The 22681-nt window shown below is 40.7% G+C and overlaps 1 protein-coding gene across 1 annotated transcript; it reads right to left on the bottom strand.

The window, feature by feature from the left end:
• Positions 1-314: 314 nt before the first annotated feature.
• CISD1 (CDGSH iron sulfur domain 1) lies at positions 315-19083 on the bottom strand. The gene is made up of 3 exons (XM_067552757.1): positions 18928-19083; positions 11457-11662; positions 315-746 (listed from the first exon to the last, which is right to left on the bottom strand). The coding sequence occupies exons 1-3, from the start codon at positions 18956-18958 to the stop codon at positions 657-659; spliced, it is 327 nt and encodes a 108-aa protein (XP_067408858.1). The 5' UTR covers positions 18959-19083; the 3' UTR covers positions 315-656.
• Positions 19084-22681: the final 3598 nt, after the last annotated feature.

Here is a 22681-nt window from a genome sequence, read left to right as displayed (position 1 = left end):
CTCGCTGTTTGCAGTAAATCGGACTCTACCCATTTAATTTGTAGTAGATTCTTTCAGTAAGCCTTTGTTTTTATTAGTGTTTTATCTTGGATTTTTATTGAAGTTACAATGTACAACTGTAGTCTTAAACAGCACATCATGTTATTAATCATTGTCTGCACTACACTTTGTGGATGTATTAAGTTACATTTTATGCACTTGAGATTTTTCTGCCATTTAATACCTTTTTCAACAGCACCACATGTGCATCTAAGTGTCCACTATCGTTGCTGTAGTTTCAGATTTAAAATTATTCACTGACAAGTTAGCCACACTTGTTCTACTTAAAGATAATTTAATAAATTTGTTCAACTGGAAAACTATTTTCAACTACATGATCTTCATACGGTTCCGAGTACATTCTAATTGTCACTGTAATTTCATACTTAATGAAAATGTACATACCAGTCATGAAACAAATATCATTAAACCAGGAGTATTTAACATACATATGTAGTGTTTAAAACAAGGCAAGCACCATGAACTATACATGCTGGAGCCTGCAGTATACCACACACCTAAAATTCTTCAGTGAAATGACTTAGACAGAACTTGTTTACTCCAATTACAAATAAGCAAGTAATATTTTGATAAATGATGGCCTCAAACAATTCAGTTTATGCTTCCTTTCTCTTGATGATCAGAGGCCCAACATTGTCCCCAGTTTCGTCGTTGTGCTTCGTATGAGAACCATCACACAATGGAAACTGAAAGAGAGGTACAATAGTTTGAAATGCACCCATTCTTTAATAGATAAATGAGAAGGAAATATAACCCACAAGTTATTAAAATGTCTTCACACGGTAAAGATACATTTACAATGCAAGTGGTACCACAAATATATTACAAGAATTTCAATTAATTTTGGTTAAACGTTTAAGTATTCATTAATATTACCTGTGAGTAATGTACAGGAGCTCTGTAACTAAGGAAAGAACCCCAATTCACAATGCACTGTGGAACTCCAATTTTGGACCCTGTATCAAGACAGCCTAGGTTGCTGCCTTTTCATCACTGACCTCTCCCCACCCTCACTCCCCAAACAAACAGTCATTCTCTATTCCCTAGGGAGAGCCCTGGAGTGCAGTGAAGATTACTCAAGGTTTGCACAAGAGTCTCAGTTTCTGGATCCTCTTCTGTAAGAGGGAAATGAGATCCTTGCCTATACTAGAAAGGGTGTGTCAGTATAGGTACCAGCAAACCCTTCTAGTGGAGGCACAGCTTATACCAACAGACGAGTTCTTCTGGCAGTATAGCTCATCAGTTCCCCACATGAAGTAAGCCATACTATCAACAAAACAAAAGACCTTTTGCTGACAACTGCATCTACACTAAGGTTTTTGCCTATAGAGATTGTGGTTCCTAGGGGGTTAACAAACTTGCTGATAAGGAGATTGCTACAAGTAGCCAAAGGAATTTTTCCAAACAGAATTCAAGTTTTACAGAATATTAAATGTTCCTGCATCATAAGTTATCTTTATCACCAAATCAGTCACTATGTTCCAATAACTATATGCTTGACTAATATGCAGCAAAAATTTCAAGCCAGAGTATTTAATGAAATGCTGATTAATTCATACAGAAGCTATTGATAAGATGAAATTTGGTTTTTCATTTAACACAATGGTATCTCTTATGCAAGAGTAATTCCTCCTCCCGCCCCCAGGTTTGACAAAATTGACAGCTAACTATATGTAATGTAGATGTAGCTGTGTTGGCCCCAGGATATTAGAGAGACAAGGTGGGTGAGGTAATCTCTTATCAGCCCCAACTTCTGTTGGAGAGAGACAAGCTTTTGAGCCACAGAGCCACATTGAGCCACTTCAGGTCTGGGAAAGGTACTCAGTGTCACAGCTAAATGCAAGGTGGAACAGATGGTACTAACTCTTCTCTCTAGCTACCAGCTATGTATTTATCTTTACCAAACATGCTTCAAGGATGCAGACTCCAGAGGCCTGCAAGAAGTCCAGATAAACAGTCTACATACTATTTAGTGGCCAACTGAAAAGACTAGAAGAGGTACCTGCATAGGCTCGGACTACTGTCATTTGTCATTGCTTTGAATCCAAAGGTGGTAATGTGAATTGAGAGGCAAGCATTTAGTGGTAGACAAAAAGGTTAAGTGAGTCAGTGTAGTTTAGCTTGTAGCACTCTCTCCTGACCCACAATGTGTAGGTTCAAGTTCCTCAACCTTGCTTGTGTGCTTATGCCCTCCCAAAGCCAATACAGTGATCTTACACATACTATGTGCATGCTAATGCTTTCATACAAGATAAATATTTTTATTTATATTACAATAAGACTCAGTACAAAAGACAACTCAAGTTCTGCTGGTAAATACAGTGTTATCCTGTAATTTGTAACTGGATCATGTGGCACTTCATTTTCAAGTACCTTAGAGCATGTTTAGTGAAAACAGGAACACTAAACTAGTAGTTTTGCAAACTGGACAATTTAACGTCATTGCCAATATTTTGTAACCTGTACTTCTGCATTTAACAGTCTTGTTGTTTTTTAAAGAGCTGTAAAGAAAGATAGCTTTAGCATCTTCCAAAGTGGTTATATATAAAGTGAAGTATGTCTACATTCTATTATTCTTGGAAGATAAATGTTTATGCGTCACTTAACTGTAAGCAGGCTATTAAGGTGAGTGCAAAATAGTTATAACCACACAAGTGTTGCCACACATGCATTTACTCCATAATACAGCATTCCTAATTAGCATTAGTTGCTTATTTACTGAAAACATTGCAAAATATTTTTCTTACTGGATAAGAACATCGCCAAACTAATATTTCCCGCCTTACCGACCGCAATGAAGAATGACCTTAGAGAATGAGAAGAAAGCATACACCCTAGTCAGTTTAGAATAACATAATTCTATCAAAAGATAGCATGTTTGAAAACCTTGGAAAAGGAAGCATTTCCTTCTTGGTCTTCAGACCATGCAATCCACTGTACATGGACAATGGACCAGAAAAAGGACAGACAGCAAGGTTGAAGCTGCAGTCTATGGGGAGCACTGTAATAAGGTAATCAGTATGTATACTTGGAGCATTTGTGCAAGTAGCTGTTCCTGTGTGTTTGCTGCCATCTCCACAATACCTCTTCTACTGAACCTTTTACAAATATGGCAGATAATTCCGGTAAGAAGCCCAAATCCGGATGGCCCTTAAATAACTGAAAGTTGTATAGATAAAAGGTTTGAGGCAGAGATGTCAGAAGTTCATCCACAAGTTGTTTGGCTAGTGCAGCAATTAGAGTCACTGGCTGAAATTCCATGCACATCAGATTAGACCATCCAAACAGCCCCTTTTGGCCTGAATGTATGATTTTATGATAGCCCAAGTTCTGACCTTGCTTTATGTCCATACAACCCCACCTAAGTGGGGCAGAGGCTCCTGGGCAAATTATTTATCCATAAAAATTAAGATATATGTTTGGTATAGTAAGTTTTCTGTAACATGTGAGGTATCCACAAAAAAATCCTAATTTGTCAAGATTCATAATTTCGAGATGTATGTACAGATAATAATTAAGGAAAAATTTATATTGAAAATAGACTTTATGGACCTGGAGTAAAAATTAGTCACCAGCATAAGCACGAGTGTAGACTAGCCTTCAATGATGCCCCATTATGGTAGAAGGAGGTTATTACCCTACCCTATTTAACAGGTAATGCAATGCAACGCTCAATTGTTTAGCTTTCAGCAGAAAACCACTAGAGGCATTTGCAAAAAATAGTCATCTGAAGATAAAAAGAACATTACAAGAAGACGGAGATTCACTCCGTTTATTGTAAAGCCTTTTGTTTCTCCATAATACACTGGGGTGGGGGAGAGAGCATCCTCTGGATCCATTCACTGAGGAAACTCCTTGTGGAACAGGGGCATTTTCATCAACTTTTGCATCTTTGTTCTGGTGAAACCAGCCAACTCTGCAACAATACGAACTTTGGGGTGGGGGGAAAAAATCTGTATTAGATAGGAAAGGGAATTATTGAGTGTAGACACAGGGTTCACATTTTGTATTGTAACCATTTTCTTCCATCACTCATTTCTAGTGAAATCTTTATCCTTTCTTACAGAACCCTACTTTTATCATCAGTGCTCAAAACTGCTGTGTCATTTACAGCAGCAGTGTTTTAAGGTAAAATTGGTAAACTGAAGTACACTGAACATTTGGGCGCAGAGGATCTGGTATTTGCGAGTAGTCAGAGTTGGGGCTGGATATCACAGGGAAACTCTTCAGAGGATCTTGGGGATTGGGGTGAACCTATTGTTAACCTGTAAGGCAAATTTATGGCTGGCCTAGCCTGGGGGAGAGAGCTTGAGTTTGACAGGTTAATGGTGTTAGGGAGCTGACATCCAGCCAGCCACAGGCAAGACTCCATGCTGGAGGCAGGAGGAACCAGGTGACTCTCAATCCTGGGTACCTGAGAACAGTCACCAAGGTCACAGTAGTTGCTAGTTGTGACAACATAATTAGCTATGTCTCTAGGAGTGAAAGGTAAATTTAGGACAAGCAAAATATGCTGCTGTAAATTAGTCCCTAGTAGACACCTATCCACGTCACAAGCTTTCTATATGCTCTGGCAGTTACTCCTCAACTCAGAGGCACATGACTGCGATGCAGTGGCTGTTCTATGTAGGGAAATAGAATAAAACCCTGCTCTAGCTAGCGTTTAGACAAATTCTCATGAGTAAGTCACTCAAGTTACATGTGTTAAAACACAATTCACTGATATTAGAGCCTAAATATTTTGGATTATGTTCTACTTCGGCAGTAGAAATTGTTTTCTCCTTACCTCTGATCAAACAATTTGGAGACAATTGGTGTAAGGTTGCTCCCTCAGTTATGAGAGGAGTTGCTTTTACAGTGCCACATTCAGTCGTATGAATAAATGAAGAAAAATGTTACCCCGAAGTTCTAACTTAGTCCCTTTCTAAGAATGTTCATTTAATTTCTGTGATATGGCTTGCTAAATGCAGACATTTAAATTGACAATGTCCCTTTAATTTAGTGCCAACTCTTGCAAAAAATAAAAGATGTTGCTATTGGTTTAAAAACCTTTTTTTTTTTTAAAGTCATGTTTGCAACCAAACATTGCAACAGTGAGAACTAGAGTCTGGCAAAGTTTTTTTTCCTCCTGATGTTGCAGGCAGGATCTGGTAATGGCAGGGCCTGAAAGTTGCAAGTCTTATATAATACACAGTTTAATTATAAGTTCCAGTATCTAATAAGCCATCATGACTACAAAAAAAAATGTTTAGTTCACCAATGGAGAAATAAGAATCTTATCTTTCTAATTATCTCAAGATTTTTAATCTACCTTGAAGGTTTGTAATAGCAGACCTTCAATATTTTAATTTCTAGATTTAATGTTTAAGAGTGCCTACACAGTTTGGGATACAAGAGATTTTGATATTTTGGGTCATTTACAATAACACGTTCCAATGACATTGTCTTGACATGTTTAAGTACTTATCTTATTACTGAACATTAAGCAACATTTTGTACACTGATCATCTTAGCTTTCCTTTTTTCTTAATCCTAACCTTAACATGGTGTTTTTATATATTTAACAATTCACAATTAACTGTTTTGAAAGGCAGTTAAATTTTCACCCCAGGAAACGAGGTGCATCTGAAGAATAGAGAGAAAGGAAAGCTAAGGGACGGTTGTCAGTGATCCTCTGTGTAGATCTTTTTGTCTATCCTCTAAGTATAGGATTATGATGTTTCTATCAAAGTATCAATTATTTCAGTATTTCTATTGTTTTCCTGTGCAAGATATAACTTAGCCATTTTTTGAGAGTGTGTGGGGCACTTCACCAAAAGTTGTTTTCCAAGATCTACAGTAGCAATCACTATTTTTCTAGATCCACAAATTTAAGACAGTATTTGTTTACTTTAGTAACAGATACCAGTGCTACCACTACAGAAGACATCCCTAGATATCCCTTATCTACCTCAGAAGTATTGTGAGGATTAGTTAATAGTTTTAGATCAGAGATCCTAATATAAGCTATTATATTTACTGCTTTGACTTTTAAGGCAAACCAACTTTACAGGCTTAGGCATATGAAAAGTATCTGTGCCTATGTTTAGAGCTTAAGAGTATAAAAGTACGATGGTGTGGTTTCACATGCCTTATTGACATTTGTTTGAAATAACCTATATAATGCATTTGCGGCTTTGACACTCCTGAGTAATGCAGTCTTTCAAAACATGTAAATAAAAGTTTTATACCACACCACCACATTTTAGCTCACTTCAGGCAAACTATTTCAGTCAGCGGGGAGAAAGGCAGCAATCTTTGCAGCAACCAGTAATGCTACACAACTGTTCAGCATAGAAAGTGAATGAACACTTTGTCCAATTGCATGTTATCTTCTCAACCAGAAGGATTAGAGACCTAGATTTGACAACAGCAAGGCCCAGGCGAGAACTCCAAATCTGCAGGTTTTTAATAATTCCTCTTATCTTTGAAATCATTACCTTGTAGGCAATGCCTTGGTGCACAAGATACTTGACAGATATGCTCTTAGAAGTCAAAGGCCTTCCCCCTTCCAATCAGAACCTGTGTTGCAGTCATTATCTGAGAGGGCTGGCATTTTTCAGAATCAGAAAAACAAGCTTGTTTTACAACTGGTTATGCTTAGAATGTCAGCCCCAACAAGATGCTTATCTCTTTAATCCAGACACATTCAGTAAGCTTCCCCTTAGACAAATATTATCAACATTGATTGGTCAGGAAGTTCTGTTCCAACATGCTTTAAAGTTGTTAAAACAGGATTATGTTACAAGAAACACTGGTGTTTGAGGGCAGCCCGATTAATTTGTTTCTTGATGCACTGAAGAGTTGTTTTTAGTTCTAAGTGTTATCAGTGTAAAGACTCTGATTTTAGAGGGTGGGGGGGAAGTAGCCACAGTGGGGAAACATCAGCAGGAACCCCAGGTTAAACAAGGTACTGGCAGCCACTGACATTTTAGCCATCATATCCTCTAGACTGGCATTAGTTAAGATGGTGAAGACACCAGCAACCAGTCAGCACTAGTCCTCAGAAAGTTGCTACCACTGATGGAACTGCATTAGTGACAGGATATTTTAGGGGAGGGAGGGGGAGGAAGAGGCTAAAATAACATCCCCTTTAAATATCCTTGTAGCTTGCAAGCACTTCAACATTGTACTATAAATATCATGGCAATATGACATACTAGCTTACATATATCTGTCACCTTCATTTGTAGCATAGGAATGCTTTCAGCCATAAGCTTCTCTAAAGTATATCCAATTTGTTTCCAACACACCTTAAGTTTTCTCAGTTCTTTGCTAGTGAAGAGAAGATGCACTAAGAGACCCAAGAGAGGGAAAACAAAGAAACAACTTTTCATTCCCCACAATATTATGAAATAGATAGTAAATAGAAAAAAAAGATAGGAATGTAATATCATGTGATGCAAAAATAAGCTTTGTTGATAGAGATTTGTGGGTGGCAATGTAAATAATGGCTTTTAAAAACTGGATCAAAAGACTGAATTGGGGTCTGTAATCGAATTAGAAAGAGACAAAGACAGGTCTCATACTTCTTCCCTCCCCCCGCCTTGTCCTTTCATGATTTTGCCTTTGAATTCATTGTCTTTTCCTAAGCAGGAGATTATTGAAGAATAAGGACAAAATTGACAGGCAGGAACAGTGCTATTTAAACAGTTTTGGGGATATGGGACTTATCTTGATCATCTCTTACAGCAGAACTGTTAGATGGAGCCAGATGATTTCAGGAGTCTGCTAAAGGAACACCTACAGGCCTTTTACTTGTAGGCCATTGTTTTTAAATCTGGCCCAAACTGGCTGTGACTGAAGTTGTTGTTGGCATTTGATGGTTGTTTGATGACTTGAGTTTTGTAATATTAGTACTGCATCCAGCAGAGGAGTGTCCACATCACAAAACCCACCCCACAGTTGTCATCTTTGCTAACTGTCTCAGCAGAAAGCGCAAGGATTGAACAGACAGAGAAAACTATCCAGGGGCACCAGTGGCATACTGAGGGGAGAGGCGGAGGGGAGCCAGGGCCCTGGGCGCAAGCCTGTGGGGGGGCAGGGGAGGGGGCGCTGCGACAGGCCAGCTCTTCACAATGTGCAGGGGGCTCTGAGGGGCACAGAGCCTCCTGGGCTCCCCACCCGTTGTGAAGGACCAGCCTGGAGCACACTTACCCGTTGCCTCAACCCCGCAGCCTGGCACCGGCTCAGATGGGGCTGCCTCAACCCCCAGCCTGGGGAGTGGGGCCCCGGAAAGGCCCTTCACGACGCACAGGGAAGGCTCAGGAGCAGAAGTGGGAGCAGCCGTCCCTCAGCCTCCTGTGCCCCCGCCCTCCATGAAGGGCTGACCCAGCACTCCCCCACAGGCTGGGGGGGGGGGAGGAGGGAGGATGCCACCCTCATCCAAGCCAGCACCGGGCTGGAGCAATGGGTAAATGCAGGAGGGGGAGGCGCACTGGGCCAGCCCTCTGCAACAGGCAGAGGGTGCAGGAGGTTGAGGGGCAGCTGCTCCTGCTTCTGCATCCCCCCCACGTGCATCATGAAGGGCCAAGCTGGCCCAGCCCCTCTGCACCTCAGCACCTCCCCCCTTGCATCATGAAGGGCCAGCCCAGTCCCCCTCCCCAGGCCCAGGGGGGTGAGGCGACCCCCATCCGAGCCAGCACCAGGCTGCGGCAAGAGAGGCAGGCTCTGCGCACTGGAGTCAAGTCTGCATTTGAGCCAGCCCCCCTCCTCACGCCGCAGGTACAGACTCCCTCTCCCCGGGGCAGCTGGGGGGTAGTGCCAGAACCCCCTCCTGCCCTACATGAAGGGAGGGCATGAGGTGGGGGGACACAAATGTAGGCTTGGCCCCCGGGTGACAGAGACCCTCCGTACACCACTGAGAAGCACTATAAGTTGAGTCTACGGGACAAAGCAAGAGTGAGAGTCTGTTTAAGTTTGGCACAAAGTTTAGGTTTTGTGAAGATAGACTTTTGCAAAATCTTAAATTCATAGTGCCACTCATGAACTTAAGTATGATCCTATTGTGTTAGCAAGTGTCAGAGCAGCATGCCACTACAGCTTCACTTTCACTTGCTCATGACTCAAATTGAAGTAACAGATTAGCCCAAGCCAAAATACTTGCAAAAAGCTTCTTCACATTTTTGCTGTTTAGCAAAGTTCAGAAGGTGTTCCTACAAATGTATGTACAAACTGTTTTTAACCTGAGTATTCCTTTATAAAAAAAATAAAGGATCACAATGATGTGGCAGCAGTGGAATCCTGTTCTACTCCTTCATGATTTACACTCACACATACACCCCCAACCTTAGACTCCTGTGGTGATAACTGGAAATTTTTTGTGCTCTGCATTCTCTTAACTGCTAAGAGATAAAAACACGGCTGGAGTAAAACTGAATCAAATCCCGTCTAAACAGAGTTATGTTGGTTTGCTCTGTAAGAGTAATTAATCACATCTCCGGTAAAAATTTAAGACTTTCTAAGAAGGGGCTTTAGAACCATTAAGCCTTCATGAAGAGTCAAAAGCTGATTTTTCAACTCAGGTTTGACTCAATGAGCTCATTGAAGCTCTTGAGCAGTCTATTTAGACTGAGAGGGAGGTAGCAATTTGAAAGAAAACCAGGGCACTAGCTGTAGAATACACCTCATGATTCCTTTTTAGTTTGAATGTCAAGAAAGTACTTAAACTATAGATAACAAGGTAATTAAAGAGCCAGCCATCATGAACAGAGACTCTCTTCACACAACTGCACGAAAGTTGTTTTAACGTTATCATAGAAATCTTTGTAAAATGCCATCATCAAGTTTAGTTTTAGCAGGATAGAAACATACTAGGGCATGGATTCTGGCATGTGTTGTTTTAAGTGTATTATTACATGTTGCCAGGTGTCTACTAACAGGGAACTTAAAAATAAAGGTATTTAGAAGTGGAGCTGATGATTCTGAACAATTGGAAAAGGGATATGGAACATTTCACCTCTATAATGGGTTAGAACACAGTCCAGATTGGTAGTAACCAAAAACTATTACTATTCAATGACTGTTTGGTGGTCTATGTGACTTGACTGGTAGTTTCAATCTGGTTCCTTGGGCTTAGATCTTGGTATCACAACCCCCTGACACTATGAAATATGAGTGGCCATTTATATTAATACCAATAACAAAATTGCAATTAATCTTACAAGTTATGCTATGTAAGGTATCATTGGAAAAGTTGAGTGTTTGGTGAATCTGACTTCAGAGTTATCCTCCCAAAACTGGTGGTTCTGCTGTCCTTTTTGCATCCTGCCCTGACCCTGGCATGTTCAAGTGGTCTATCCTAGGCATATCAGAGGTCACACCCACCACTGTGGCCATTACCTGTTAGTTTCTACTGGGATTGGCATTTGGGCACACATACACATGCACAGATAATTGTGACAATGGTCCTTCCGTGTTAGAACTGAAGTACCATGTGGGGAATCTTTTAATGCCACTATATTGTATCTGTGCTGTAGATAAACAGCATTTCACTCTCCAGGACTGTCAAGCTAGCACCTTTTATTAGTAGTATGTGTGTGATTTTTATAAAGGAATACTACACCATTCTTTTTAATACCATTTAAGAGTGTTTATGCCAGTCATTGCAAGTTCTGCATGGAGAGTGTTGGACCTTGATGGCATTATGGACCTTTATTTTTACTTCATGCTCTGCCACTCAGTATGGATCGTTAAACTGTAGCAGAACCACTAGCAGGGACAGCCGAATTGGAAACTTCCTTAGTCTTCACACTTTGCAGCATGCTACATTAATAATGAAACCATGCCTCCATGCACTTGTAATCCCCCTCCCCATACTTCCTCCTCTAGGTATGATGTATGATTCCTCCTCTATGATGAATTAAACCGTTGAGTATAAAATGCAAATAAAGAGATGCATGCACAGCTTTACCTCAGCCAAAAAAAAAAAAAGTAGGATTTCCCACTTATTCCTATAGGAGTTACTGACAATAGGTTAGGCTTTCAGACCGAGCTCACCGATTCACTGACAGTGGTACTGTCAACTAGTAAGTGTTGGATTCCTGTGCTACTAGTGATTACAAGATTCTTCCAGCTATGAGGATCTCTACAACTACAACATTTTGCAGAATCCATGGCTTGAATTCTCCCAAAAGGAATATGTAGTCTACAAGAAAACCTGAACCTTTAAAATTTAATATGTTTATTACATTTTATAGACAGTTTCGTAGATTATTGTAGGAGTGAAATGTAGCAATTACGTAGACTCATCTAAATTAAGAATAGCTTGTTTTCTTCAACAGACCAAGGAACAATATAATTGAGTTTAAGAGGATTCTTGCACACTAACAACAAATATTAAAATTTTTCCCTCTCACCTTCTTAGACCTCCAGCAACGACAGTACACAGCTTTCTCTCCCAGATCTTCCATATCAAATGCATGAACTACCTTGGGGTTATCTTTCTGGATATGGAGATTTACCATTGCCTTGCAGCATTTGTCTTTAGAGAGGAATCTTGTGTATGCCAGATAACCAACAGCAGCTGCTCCTGCAGCTAAGGAGATTGCAGCAATCCATTCACCTAGAGTAAGATAAAGAGAAAGATTGTCAAAGCCTTAAATTGAATGTTTCATTAAATTTAGTCAGTCATTTTAGCGCTTAAAGACAGTTCAACTACTTTGATGCAGCTTTAATTTTGTAATACCTGCTTCAGGTTTTGAAAATAAAAACTTTCTTCCCAGACCCACTCAATTTGTCCCTTTCTATTAGAAAAAAGAGAAGACTATGGGAGAGCTGGAATTAATGTGGCTTTCCATTTACTTTTTGCTCAGGCATCTGCATCATTTATGTCAATAAATGTTTGTAGAGCTGTGTTAACTACTAGTGGAGAAGCAGAAGGAGAACGCAGCACTTTTTTCAGGTTCAGGAAAAATGGTTATTTAAAAATAATCATAGCGATGAAAAAAGTTTAAAAATCCACAAGATACTATCCATAATGCAAGGAGCAGTTCCGCCCCAATTTTTTTTATTTTCAAAATCAGTCAAATTTGGATCCTAACTTGGATTACAGTATTCCCTTAAATAGATTTAATTAAAGATATTGAATGCTAGACACTGGGCAGAGGAGGAACAGATTTTACATTACAAGTATCACAATTTTGTACTTGTAATTTACCTCTTAAAGGTACTGAAACAAAAATCAAAGATTAAATCCGCACTTAGACAATAATTACAAGTGTTAATCTGCATTTCTCACAGGCCATGAAAAACAAGTTGTCTTATTGGTACTAAAATCTTGAGATACTGTTTATATAAACAAATGTTTCTCCCCATTTCTCACTTTTCTTGTGTCATTCTATGCTCATCTCTGCATCTCTAAATCTTTGCACTCTTCTTTGTCTCACTTGATATAATTTTCCTTCTCTGTAATTAAACCAGTTTTTGTTTGTTTGTTTTTTAAGTCCTGCTTTCAGCTTTTTGTCTTGTGTCATATACTTGAAAGTACCCTGAGCTTCTGCCCAACTGTCACAGAATTCTCCTGCCTGGCTGCCATAACACCCATCCCTAGAAATGGAAAGAATTACTCCCTCCAGACAAAGTCAGCAGCAGCGCAATTTAAAGGATCAGTCCCACTCAGACATTCTCCTACTGTGTATGTAAATACTGTCTGGCTCTCTCAACTGCTCATCTATAAATCAGATGGGCATCTAAGGTCTACAAGGTTCTTTCCACAGATTTTAAAAAACCTCATGTGACTATGCTATACATATGGAATTAAAAGGTTGAGATGCTTGGTGGGTTGGTGTGAATCATGTTACGAAGTGTTTACATGCTATTTACAGCACTATTGTTAAAGTTATTTCTGAAAATGAAGTTCATAATAAAAGCTCTGAAGGTGCGCTGGCTGGTGACGAGAACCTTGACAACTTGGTCATTAAAAAAGCCAAGCACAGAAGCAGAACAGATTCCCATATGTAAAATGTGTCCTGCAATTAAGTAACTCTTACAATAGGACTAGCATTAGGTGCTTTTCTTCATTTAAAGATCAAACAACTTAGTTTTTATGTTTAAATTTTCAACATATACTGTTGGGTTAAGACAATAAAATTGCTATGAATTATGAACTAAGTTCAGCTACTATACATGCACAGTGATCGCATTTTGTAATCTCTGTACTGAAGATCACTAAAATATAATGTTTTATTTTTCACTAGTCTTAGGATCCTCTTAAAAGTGGAAAGGGGATGAGAGACTTGGAGAGAGAAAGGTTTCATCTGAATTTAGTAGAGACCTTATCCAACCAGCTTATCTATAGGTTCCCAAGACATGCAGGAAGAGAACATGCAGCTGGCAAATCTATTCAGGAGAGAATAGGCTGCTGAAAAGAGTCACCTTCCAAGCTCTGCAATTCCTTCTACACATTCTGGGAACACATTGCCTGGGAAAGTTCTTACAGCATTAGGACTATGATAACTCCCCAAGCAAGTCTCAGAGACCTGGATCTGAAAGATGCCTAGACAAGTTTAAAAGATTCCTGATTTCCTCTTTGTAGGACACCGTAGTAGTGGTAGATGATAGCAACAGATCAAAGGAGTCACTGCCCCCATCATTATTCCAGAAGAGTGGTGTGATCATAATGAATGTCCACCACCTTGTTTTGTTTTTGGGGGTGGAAGGAAATACAAGCGCCGCTATCCAATGGCCTCCCTTTTTCCACCCCCCAGGCTAAGGTCAGCCAAAAAGTAGGGAAACTTAAGTGGGCCAAAACTGTGATTTTTCTCCATTTAACGTAAGATCAACTGTGGGAATTTACCCATGCTCTGTTAAGGCCAATGGGGAACAAAATCATACTAGATGTATCCCCCAACAACACCCCCATGAGCTAGAATGCTCTGGAAGGAGGAGATCTGGTAAAGCAAAATTCAATACTTTGGACTGGGAGGAAGTTACAATCAGTTACAAAACATGGTTAGGCATTTAGTCACTACCAAGTGGAAATACATTGAGAATAAGGAATCTATATGGTTGTGTAGCTGAGGATACCCCAACAGTACTATTAATCTAAACAGCCTGGCAAAGCATTCACAAAAGAATCCTGTGCATCCACGGATATGTCCACATCTTTCAGTTTATACCTAGAACCCAGACCCGAGAACTACAACATAGCTGTGAGTAGTAAGAGCTTGCAAGGTATTAAACCTAATAAGCTTACAGAGGGAATGGTATGATGAGCTTGCCTACAATGGAATATGGCCCATTTGCACCTGCAATATCTCCAATGGCTAGAGATGGGAAAGGTGTTGAGTTATTACAAAGAATTATTTCCAAGTTGTCTGGTAGTGGGTCTAAATCACATACTTAGGGCCACACTGCCATATTTGGACTCAGGAAGGACAGGACCCAAACATCTACATTGCAATTTTTAACCTTGCAGACCAAACTTTAGCTAGCTGGCACAAGCTAGCCACAAGTGTTTTACTAGTTTAAACTTAGCCTTTAGACTCATAAGGTATACACAGAAAGATATATTCTCAACACATGGATTTTTATGCACTAGGCTTTTATCAACACCAATAAAGATTTTATCTTTAAAAACTAAGCTCTAATTCATAGGGATCTGCTCAGAAAAATACAGGTCACCTTAATTCCCCCACTCCCTCTAAGACTGCAAAAAGTTATATTGGAAGTGTCAATGTTTCTACATTGCCATATTATACTTAAGATAGCTGTGCATAAACATTGACATCAATTAATAAAATCCATCAATAAATAAAAATAAACACGATATAGTACCAAGAATCTACAACTCTGAACTTTTCAGAATACCCTTCTTGCATACTCTGTGGCAAGCATTGTTATCTATACCACTTAACGCATGAAAAAGTGCACCTGGTCCAAGCTCCATCAAGAGTGACATTTTATTGAAAAGTGGAATATGATCATCAGTATGTGTGTGCACTGTATTCTAGAGTTCTGAACATTATAGACAAGCCATAAAAAGTAGAGAACAGCTTGGCAGCCCAGAAGAAAAGTAAGATGAATTTGAAACCCAGGCATCTAAGTAGGAAAAAATAAGTTTTAAAGTGACTTGAAAATGGACCATTTCTGGATTTGTTGTCCTACAAGAAAGCAGAGATTACCCAATTTTTGTCAACTGTTTTTTTGGGTTTGTTTTTTTTTTTTTTTTTAAATGTCCCCCTATTAAAAGCAAGCCACTGTTTCGACCAATACTTGCAAATTAGCACTATCAACCTGGTGCCACCCAACTCAGTTTCCTCACAAACACAACTGATTGCATACTGCACTTTGAAGAGCGCACACACGCAGACCGAAGAAGTCTTCTAAAGTACAACACAGGATAACTGGCTAAACTGAACCCAAGGGTGAAGATAACAGTAAGCTAGTAGAGATCATCCATTTCTTTCTCTTTTTTCAGTAGCACTTACAATAAGTGTGAAGGAGGCCAGTTTTCTTCTTCAGCTTTAGACTGAATATTCCAGGTAGCTAATACAGCCAGCATAGTTAAATGCAGATCAGAAGTGTGTCTGGAAAGCACCATAACTACTGTGATTACATTTGTCCAGACCAGGTCTATGGTCACCATGAGCTTTGGAAAATAAGGCCAGGTCTATACTAGGAGGGTTCCCCTGTAAAGCTATGCTGGTATGCCATACCAGCAAAACGCCCTTAGTACAGATACAGCATAGACTAGCAACAATGTGCTTTTGCAAGTACAATTTATTCCAGCCCCAGCAAAATACAGCTTAACTAAATCAGCAAAACCTCCAGTGTTGACCTCACCTAAGAAGTTTCCTAGCTTGACACCAGAATCTTTTTCTGCTCAAGACAGAAGCTGGAGCACTAAGCCAGTCAATCCCTGAAGCAGGTTTGCTTTGTATTACTCAGCTGCTTACTAGTCAGTGAAGAACTACAGTGTCAATCTCGGATACTGTCTTGCATAGCATTAACTATGTACACAGGAAAAGAGGAGGGCACCCATATGACATAGGACATGAACTGACATCTTCAACTTAACATATTGCTTCAAATATTTGACACATATCAGCTAGAGGCTAATATGAAAGATCAGGGAAGAACCAGTGTCATCCTCAACATAAGTTGCTGACATTCCACTGAAGCATTCCATGGACCCTGCTAAGAGTTGTCATATCAGCTTCTATTGATGAGTTAGTTTCAAACTTCATTTGTTAAACTTTTTATCTGGCTGCTACTCACAAAGCCTCCTGACTGTTTTGGTGGGGAAGCGAGATGTGTAGTACCAGTACACAGCTTTTTCCATTATGTTCCTCAGGAATTTTTCCCACATCCCTTCCCTTATGCCTGTTCTCCTCCCCACCCCCTCAACTTGTTCAATTCCCTAGAACAATTCTATCCTCTCCAAAACAGTTAATGATTGAGGCATCACAATCTTCATAAAGTCACTTCACAGGGGGCACCTAATGATCAATTCCTGACATCCCTACTATTGGGGGACTTTTACTTACCCTCTTCCTAGGCTTCTTTCCAGGCAGCCCAGCTCCTCTTGCTCCATTTGCTTTGTGCAGCCTGCATTCTCTCTTTTCACACCCCCCTCCTGTAATGGCTACATGGCCCTACTCCTTTGCTTTTGCAGCATCTGTAATCCCTCTTAAAAAGGAGCAGCAGCTCAGAAGTAGCTCTGCACTGCACTTCCCCTCCTGGGGGGAGAAAATTTTTACAAAGACAACTTTTCTTCTCAACATAGTTGCCCTCAAGAGCCACAGACTGGACATCCCTGAAGTAGATTATTAGGACCTCATGAATATCATTGAATGTATTCTATGTACTTTTTCCCCCACACACTGCATCCTACATAACAAGGTTCATAAATTAATGTGACTACACAATGTATTACAACAAATTGAGTGTAATTGATTACGTGACTCATGAAGGCCAAGAACCAAATCAAGAACAGATTTTTAAACAGGTCATTGTCACCATCATAGGTGGATTTGAACAAGAGATGTATCCAAATAGTTTCTAACTAATAAAAGCACTTTAAAGACACCATATAAGTCTCCAAAATTATTTGATTAAAAACCAGTGACATTTAGCACTATATCTTTCCAGATGAAACCAGTTTACTCAATCTCCTTTACACCCTCCCCAGCTCTTCTCCACACATTCCCTTTGGACCTGACCCCCTCTCCCTCCCAGCTCTTTTGGTTGACAGCATTTAAAACTAATTAAACTACCATGAACTTCACCACTTTATTCTTAGAATCATTACACCAGTTCTCATCACCACTCCTGCTGCTGCAAGTCTGTTTTTGAGAGTTATGGGGTGGGAGGGGTGGATCAAATTGAGAAGACAGACATTTATTCATTTTAAGAGCTTGCACCAACCATATTAACAGATCCTATGTTAGACAAGCCTACTTGTGAAAGCTACTTAAAGAAACAAGTCAGACTATTGAAAGAAAAAAGTTTTAAATTTAACTGTATTACCTAGAAGGCTCAAGCAGGATTAAAAAGGCCAGAAGAGCACAAGAACACTGCAGCACATATAACTTAAAATGCCTGTAGACACTTATGTAATTCTTTAAAGCAATTGTTTTAAAAGTGTTTTAGGTCACAATAGACTATGCAGTAGTTTTCAAGAATTTCCAAAAGCTTTTCATCCGAATACCATATTTTAGACCTATTATGTAACTTGATTATGTAACTTGATTATGATTATGTTTAATCAAGTAGTAGCTTCCTTTTCTGCTCAGCAACACTGCTTAGTCACATGACCCCATATGGCCAAGGTTATCCAAGAATTATTTTTTACTCCAACTTTACTACTTAGTTATTTGCTTTTGGGAAGAGATTCTTGATATTTTGTAGTACAAGTCAGCAACCCACAATAGTAAGCACCCGTTACTACATTTGTAACTTTAAGGAAAAAAAAGTGTTTCCTCCCTTTTTTGCTGAGTTACTCTAGAACATGACACTATTGAGGTGGCAACAGTATGTTAATAGCCACTAATAGAAATTCTGCTTTTAAATCCTACATGCTAGAGAAATACCAACATTTTAAATTTAAAAATTAAATTTAAAAATTACATTATTTCAAATCTAGGCAATCTGGGATTTTTAAGGTAAAATCAGTCAATCACTAGTTTCTTGAGAAACCAAACAACCACTGCAAGACAAATGGACTGGGGGGGAGAAGGGAGGGAGAAAGTCATGAACTTAAATGATTCTTTAGTAAGAGAGCTTCCAACAGGTGTGTAAAAGAGAGGAAGTTTGCTATTTGCAAAGCACCTACAACAATGATAGGACCAATCCGGAGGCTTCTAGATACTATTACACAACACACAATACTAGACCTCAGTGGATGTAACCATTTTGCTGGGTTAATGATTTACTAGTTATCAGAAACTTGCGAGATAAACACTTGCACGAAAGTGCGCAAAAAAGCCTGTGAAGGTCACTATATTTCCCAGGGAAGCCCCATCCTCTGCAAAGCAATCATGACCCTTCTGCATGTGGACGCTTCCCTACGGATCAGTCAGCACTTCCTCTGCGCCGGGACACTACACCACCACGGCACAGCCACCCAACTCTTGCAGGGCTATTACAGAGGAACACGGGATTCTAGCTAGGCGGGCCGCTCCTAAAAAGTAGGGGTGATCAGCAACCCACCCTTCCGCGACCATCCACACCTCTTGCCCGAGCAGGGAACAGGAAGGGCCCAGGTCAGACTAAGGGGGGGGGGGGGCCCGCGCACACCAACTGGAAGTGAACTGTGAAGGTGGCGAGCAGACAGCAAGCACCCACCACCCGGCGCGCACCCCCGCCGCTGCCCTCCCGCTCGCTTACCCCGCACGGTGCAATTCGACCCGAGCCCCATTGCTCCTGCACCGAGCTCCGCTGCACCCGCCACAGTCCAGCACCAGCCTACCGAACGCCCTAGGCTACCCTCAGCGTGCCTGCCTAGCCGAGGGAGCTGCGCGTGCGCACAACTCACACCATGGCGGCGGCCGGCCTCCGGCCTTGTTCTTAAAGGAGCCGTGCTGCGCGGTGGGCGGCGCGCATGTCATCCTCGCTCGATAAAGGAACAAGGGAGGGATGATCCCGCTTGTTTCCTCAGGCATGGATACTTACTGAAACAAGCCCCCATACCCTGCCCCAGCAGCGCCCCTGCTTGAAACACCAAATCTTTCTCACACATTATCATCGGTAGTACGGGATCTGTACGCCAAATTAGCTATTTGTGCTACCCAGTGTCTTAAAACAATTGCACCCTCACTGCAGATGCAGCACTTCTAGCAACTGCTGATCCAGAGGTTTACTATTCCTGCCTTACCTGCAGCCCCTGTTATCAAGCCCAACCCCTTCATGGCCATTCTGGGCTGTATGGGTAACCCAGGAGCTCACCTTGCTTTATTTGAATGGTCTGCTGCTATTGACAAAGGGGCTCATGAGATGTAGGCCCACAAATAGCACATCTCTTGTCAGGGGAAGCCAAGCTATTTACTGTGACCTGGATGTTTTGGTGATTCAAGACTATGGTTATATTAAAATGCTAGGTTGCCTCTGGGGTCTCTTCTAAGAGCTACCAATAGAAGTGTCTGATGGAACAGTTTTGCCCTGGGACTTGACATGAAATGCAATTCTATGCACCTTATTATGGAGATGTTCACTGCAATTCTGTCATTAAGGTTGAGTTCTGTTTTGTGTTATGTCTTTTGAGAATTTACAAATAAATCTGATGGATCAAACTAACTACCAAGCAGGTCCTTAAAGAAGTCCTTAAGAAAGCATCTCAGCCTTTTCTTTGTTCTGAATGATATTACTAGCAGAATAATGTAGACATTTCAACCTTTCCACTCCGTTAAAATTAACTGAAATATTTTATTTTGGCTATATTTGGTTAAATTTGTTTGTAATTAAGCAACTTATTAACAATTGTATCTAATTTCTCTGGTAATATAGGTTGCTGGTATCTCAGATAATTTAAGTGAAGTCAGAGTGACACAGAATCATAGAATCATAGAGTTGGAAGGGACCTCAGGAGGTCATCTAATCCAACCCCCTGCTCAAAGCAGGACTAACCTCAGCTAAATAATCCCAGTGAGGGTTTTGTCAAGCCGCAGCTTAAAAACCTCTAAAGATGGAGATTCCACCACCTCCCTAGGTAACCCATTCCAGTGCTTCACCATCCTCCTAGTGAAATTTCTTTTCCTAACGTCCAACCTAGACCGCCCCCACTGCAACTTGAGACTGTTGCTCCTAGTTCTGTCATCTGCCACCACTGAGAACAGCCTAGCTCCATTTTCCCTGGAACCCCCTTTCAGGTAGTTGAAGGCTGCTATCAAATCCCCCCTCATTCTTCTCTTCCGTAGACTGAACAAGCCTAGTTCCTTCAGCCTCTCCTCATAAGTCTTGTGCTCCAGCCCCCTAATCATTTTTGTTGCCCTCCGCTGGACTCCCTCTAACTTCTCCACATCCTTGTTGTAGTGGGGGGCCCAAAACTGGACACAATACTCCAAATGTGGCCTCACCAATGCTGAATAGAGGGGAATGATCACTTCCCATGATCTGCTGGCAATGCTCCTACTAATGCAGCCCAATATGCTATTAGCCTTCTTGGCAACCAGGGCACATTGCTGACTCATATCCAGCTTCTTATCCACTGTTACCCCCAGGTCCTTTTCTGCAGAACTGCTGCCTAGCTCGTCGATCCCCAGTCTGTAGCTGTGCATGGGATTCTTCTGTCCTAGATGCAGGACTCTCCACTTGTCCTTGTTGAACCTCATCAGATTTCTTTTGGCCCAATCCTCCAGTTTGTTTAGGTCCTTCTGTATCCTATCCCTACCTTCCAGGTACCTACCACTCCCCCTAGCTTAGTGTCACCTGCAAACTTGCTGAGGGTGCAATCTACCCCATCCTCCAGATCATTGATGAAGATGTTGAACAAAACTGGCCCCAGGACCGACCCCTGGGGCACTCCGCTTGTGACTGGCTGCCAGCTAGACATGAAGCCACTGATCACTATTCGTTGAGCCCTATCCTCTAGCCAGTTCTCTATCCATTGTATAGTCCATTCATCCAACCCATACTTCCTTAACTTGCTGATAAGAATACTGTGAGAGACCGTATCAAAAGCTTTGCTAAAGTCAAGGTATATCACATCCATCACAAGTAACTTAACCAAGTATTTATATGGATGAGCAATCTTTCAATGTTTATGTTTTTAACCTCTTAGGAAGATCAAAGATGAGTGTAAAAAGTGTCAGGAATCATTGTGCACATTGCAAAGGACATGAGACCTGACTTTTTTAAGGGCAGTGCAGATAGTATAACTATGGTTGTAAAAACAGTGTAACAACTTCCCAAGCTGATTTATGCTTTGAACTGTCCTAAACTGACTTTTTTCCAAAAACAGTTTAAATTTGTGTAGCTTGGCCAAGGTTTAAAAATAACATTCAAAGGAAAATAATATTGTCTGAGTCCATTTTTGTTTCCTTATGATACTAAAAGACCTGCTATAATTTGAAGTAATATTTTCTGTTTGTTGTTTATATTAGACTCTCAGATCTGTTTTCCCTGGGAGAGTCTCTTGAAAGTTGGAGTCTATTGAAATAAATTGGAATTATTACATCACATGAACCAAGAGTTTGGCCAGGTGAGAGATGTTTAACTAGACTATTAAAAACCCTTTGTTTTTGTTAATATTTAGTTATTTAACTCCAATAACTGTTAAAAGTTGGGAGAAAAGATTTCTTTGTGAAATATATGTTCCTGAGTGTTTTCATAGATTTCAAGGACAGAAGGGACCATTGTTATCATCTAGTTGTGTAACACAGGCCATAGAACTTCCCTAAAGTAATTATTAGAGCATCTCTTTGAAAAAATCCAATCTTGATTTAAAAATTGTGATTGAGAAAGAACCCACCACAATCCTTGGTAAATTGTTCTAATGGTTAATTACTAGATGATTTTCTTAAATTATATCTACATGTGTGGATAGCTTCTCTCACATTGTGGGTGCTACTAGAATATAAATAATAATTATATCCTCAAACAGCAAATATTTTAATCATATTAATATTTCTGAAAGCAGGAAAGTGAGCCTACATTGCTGTTTTGATTGACTGGTTGCATGCTGTGGTGGCAGCATTAAAATCAGTGCACCTTGGTCTTTGCATTGCTATAGCCTTTTTTAGTTATGTCTACACAGGAGATATTTATGAAGTATTCCCTCTGGAACATCTGGGTGAACCATTTGGAATTTTTTTAGTAAAGCCCCATAGCATAGACAAGGCAAAAGTGCATCCTCACTGCCCAAGGTGTTTGGTTGGTGGGGGTGGAATCAGGGCTAAGGTTGTGTGCACTTTCCATCCTTTTACACCACTGCGGCTGAGGGATGAACATGGAGCGATGTAACTGTAGCTTTGAATTTGCGAGGCATCTTGCCTTATCTCGAGGTACAGGGGCCTTGGGGCTGCAGCTGGAAGCAGCTGCCACCTCCGTCCTCGTGCTGCCGGCTGCAGTCACGGCCGCGATGAGCCTGCAGGCTCGGAAGCCGGACGGAAGGGGGCGCTGCGCCAGCCTTCTGCTCCGGGACTAC

Source organism: Emydura macquarii, unplaced genomic scaffold (genome assembly GCF_026122565.2).
Source record: "Emydura macquarii macquarii isolate MOO-44397 ecotype Brisbane River unplaced genomic scaffold, CSIRO-AGI_Emac_v2 contig_1390, whole genome shotgun sequence".
Classification (NCBI taxonomy): domain Eukaryota; kingdom Metazoa; phylum Chordata; order Testudines; family Chelidae; genus Emydura; species Emydura macquarii.
Note: the sequence above shows the minus strand (reverse complement) of the source record. Positions and strands in the feature narration are given on the sequence as shown.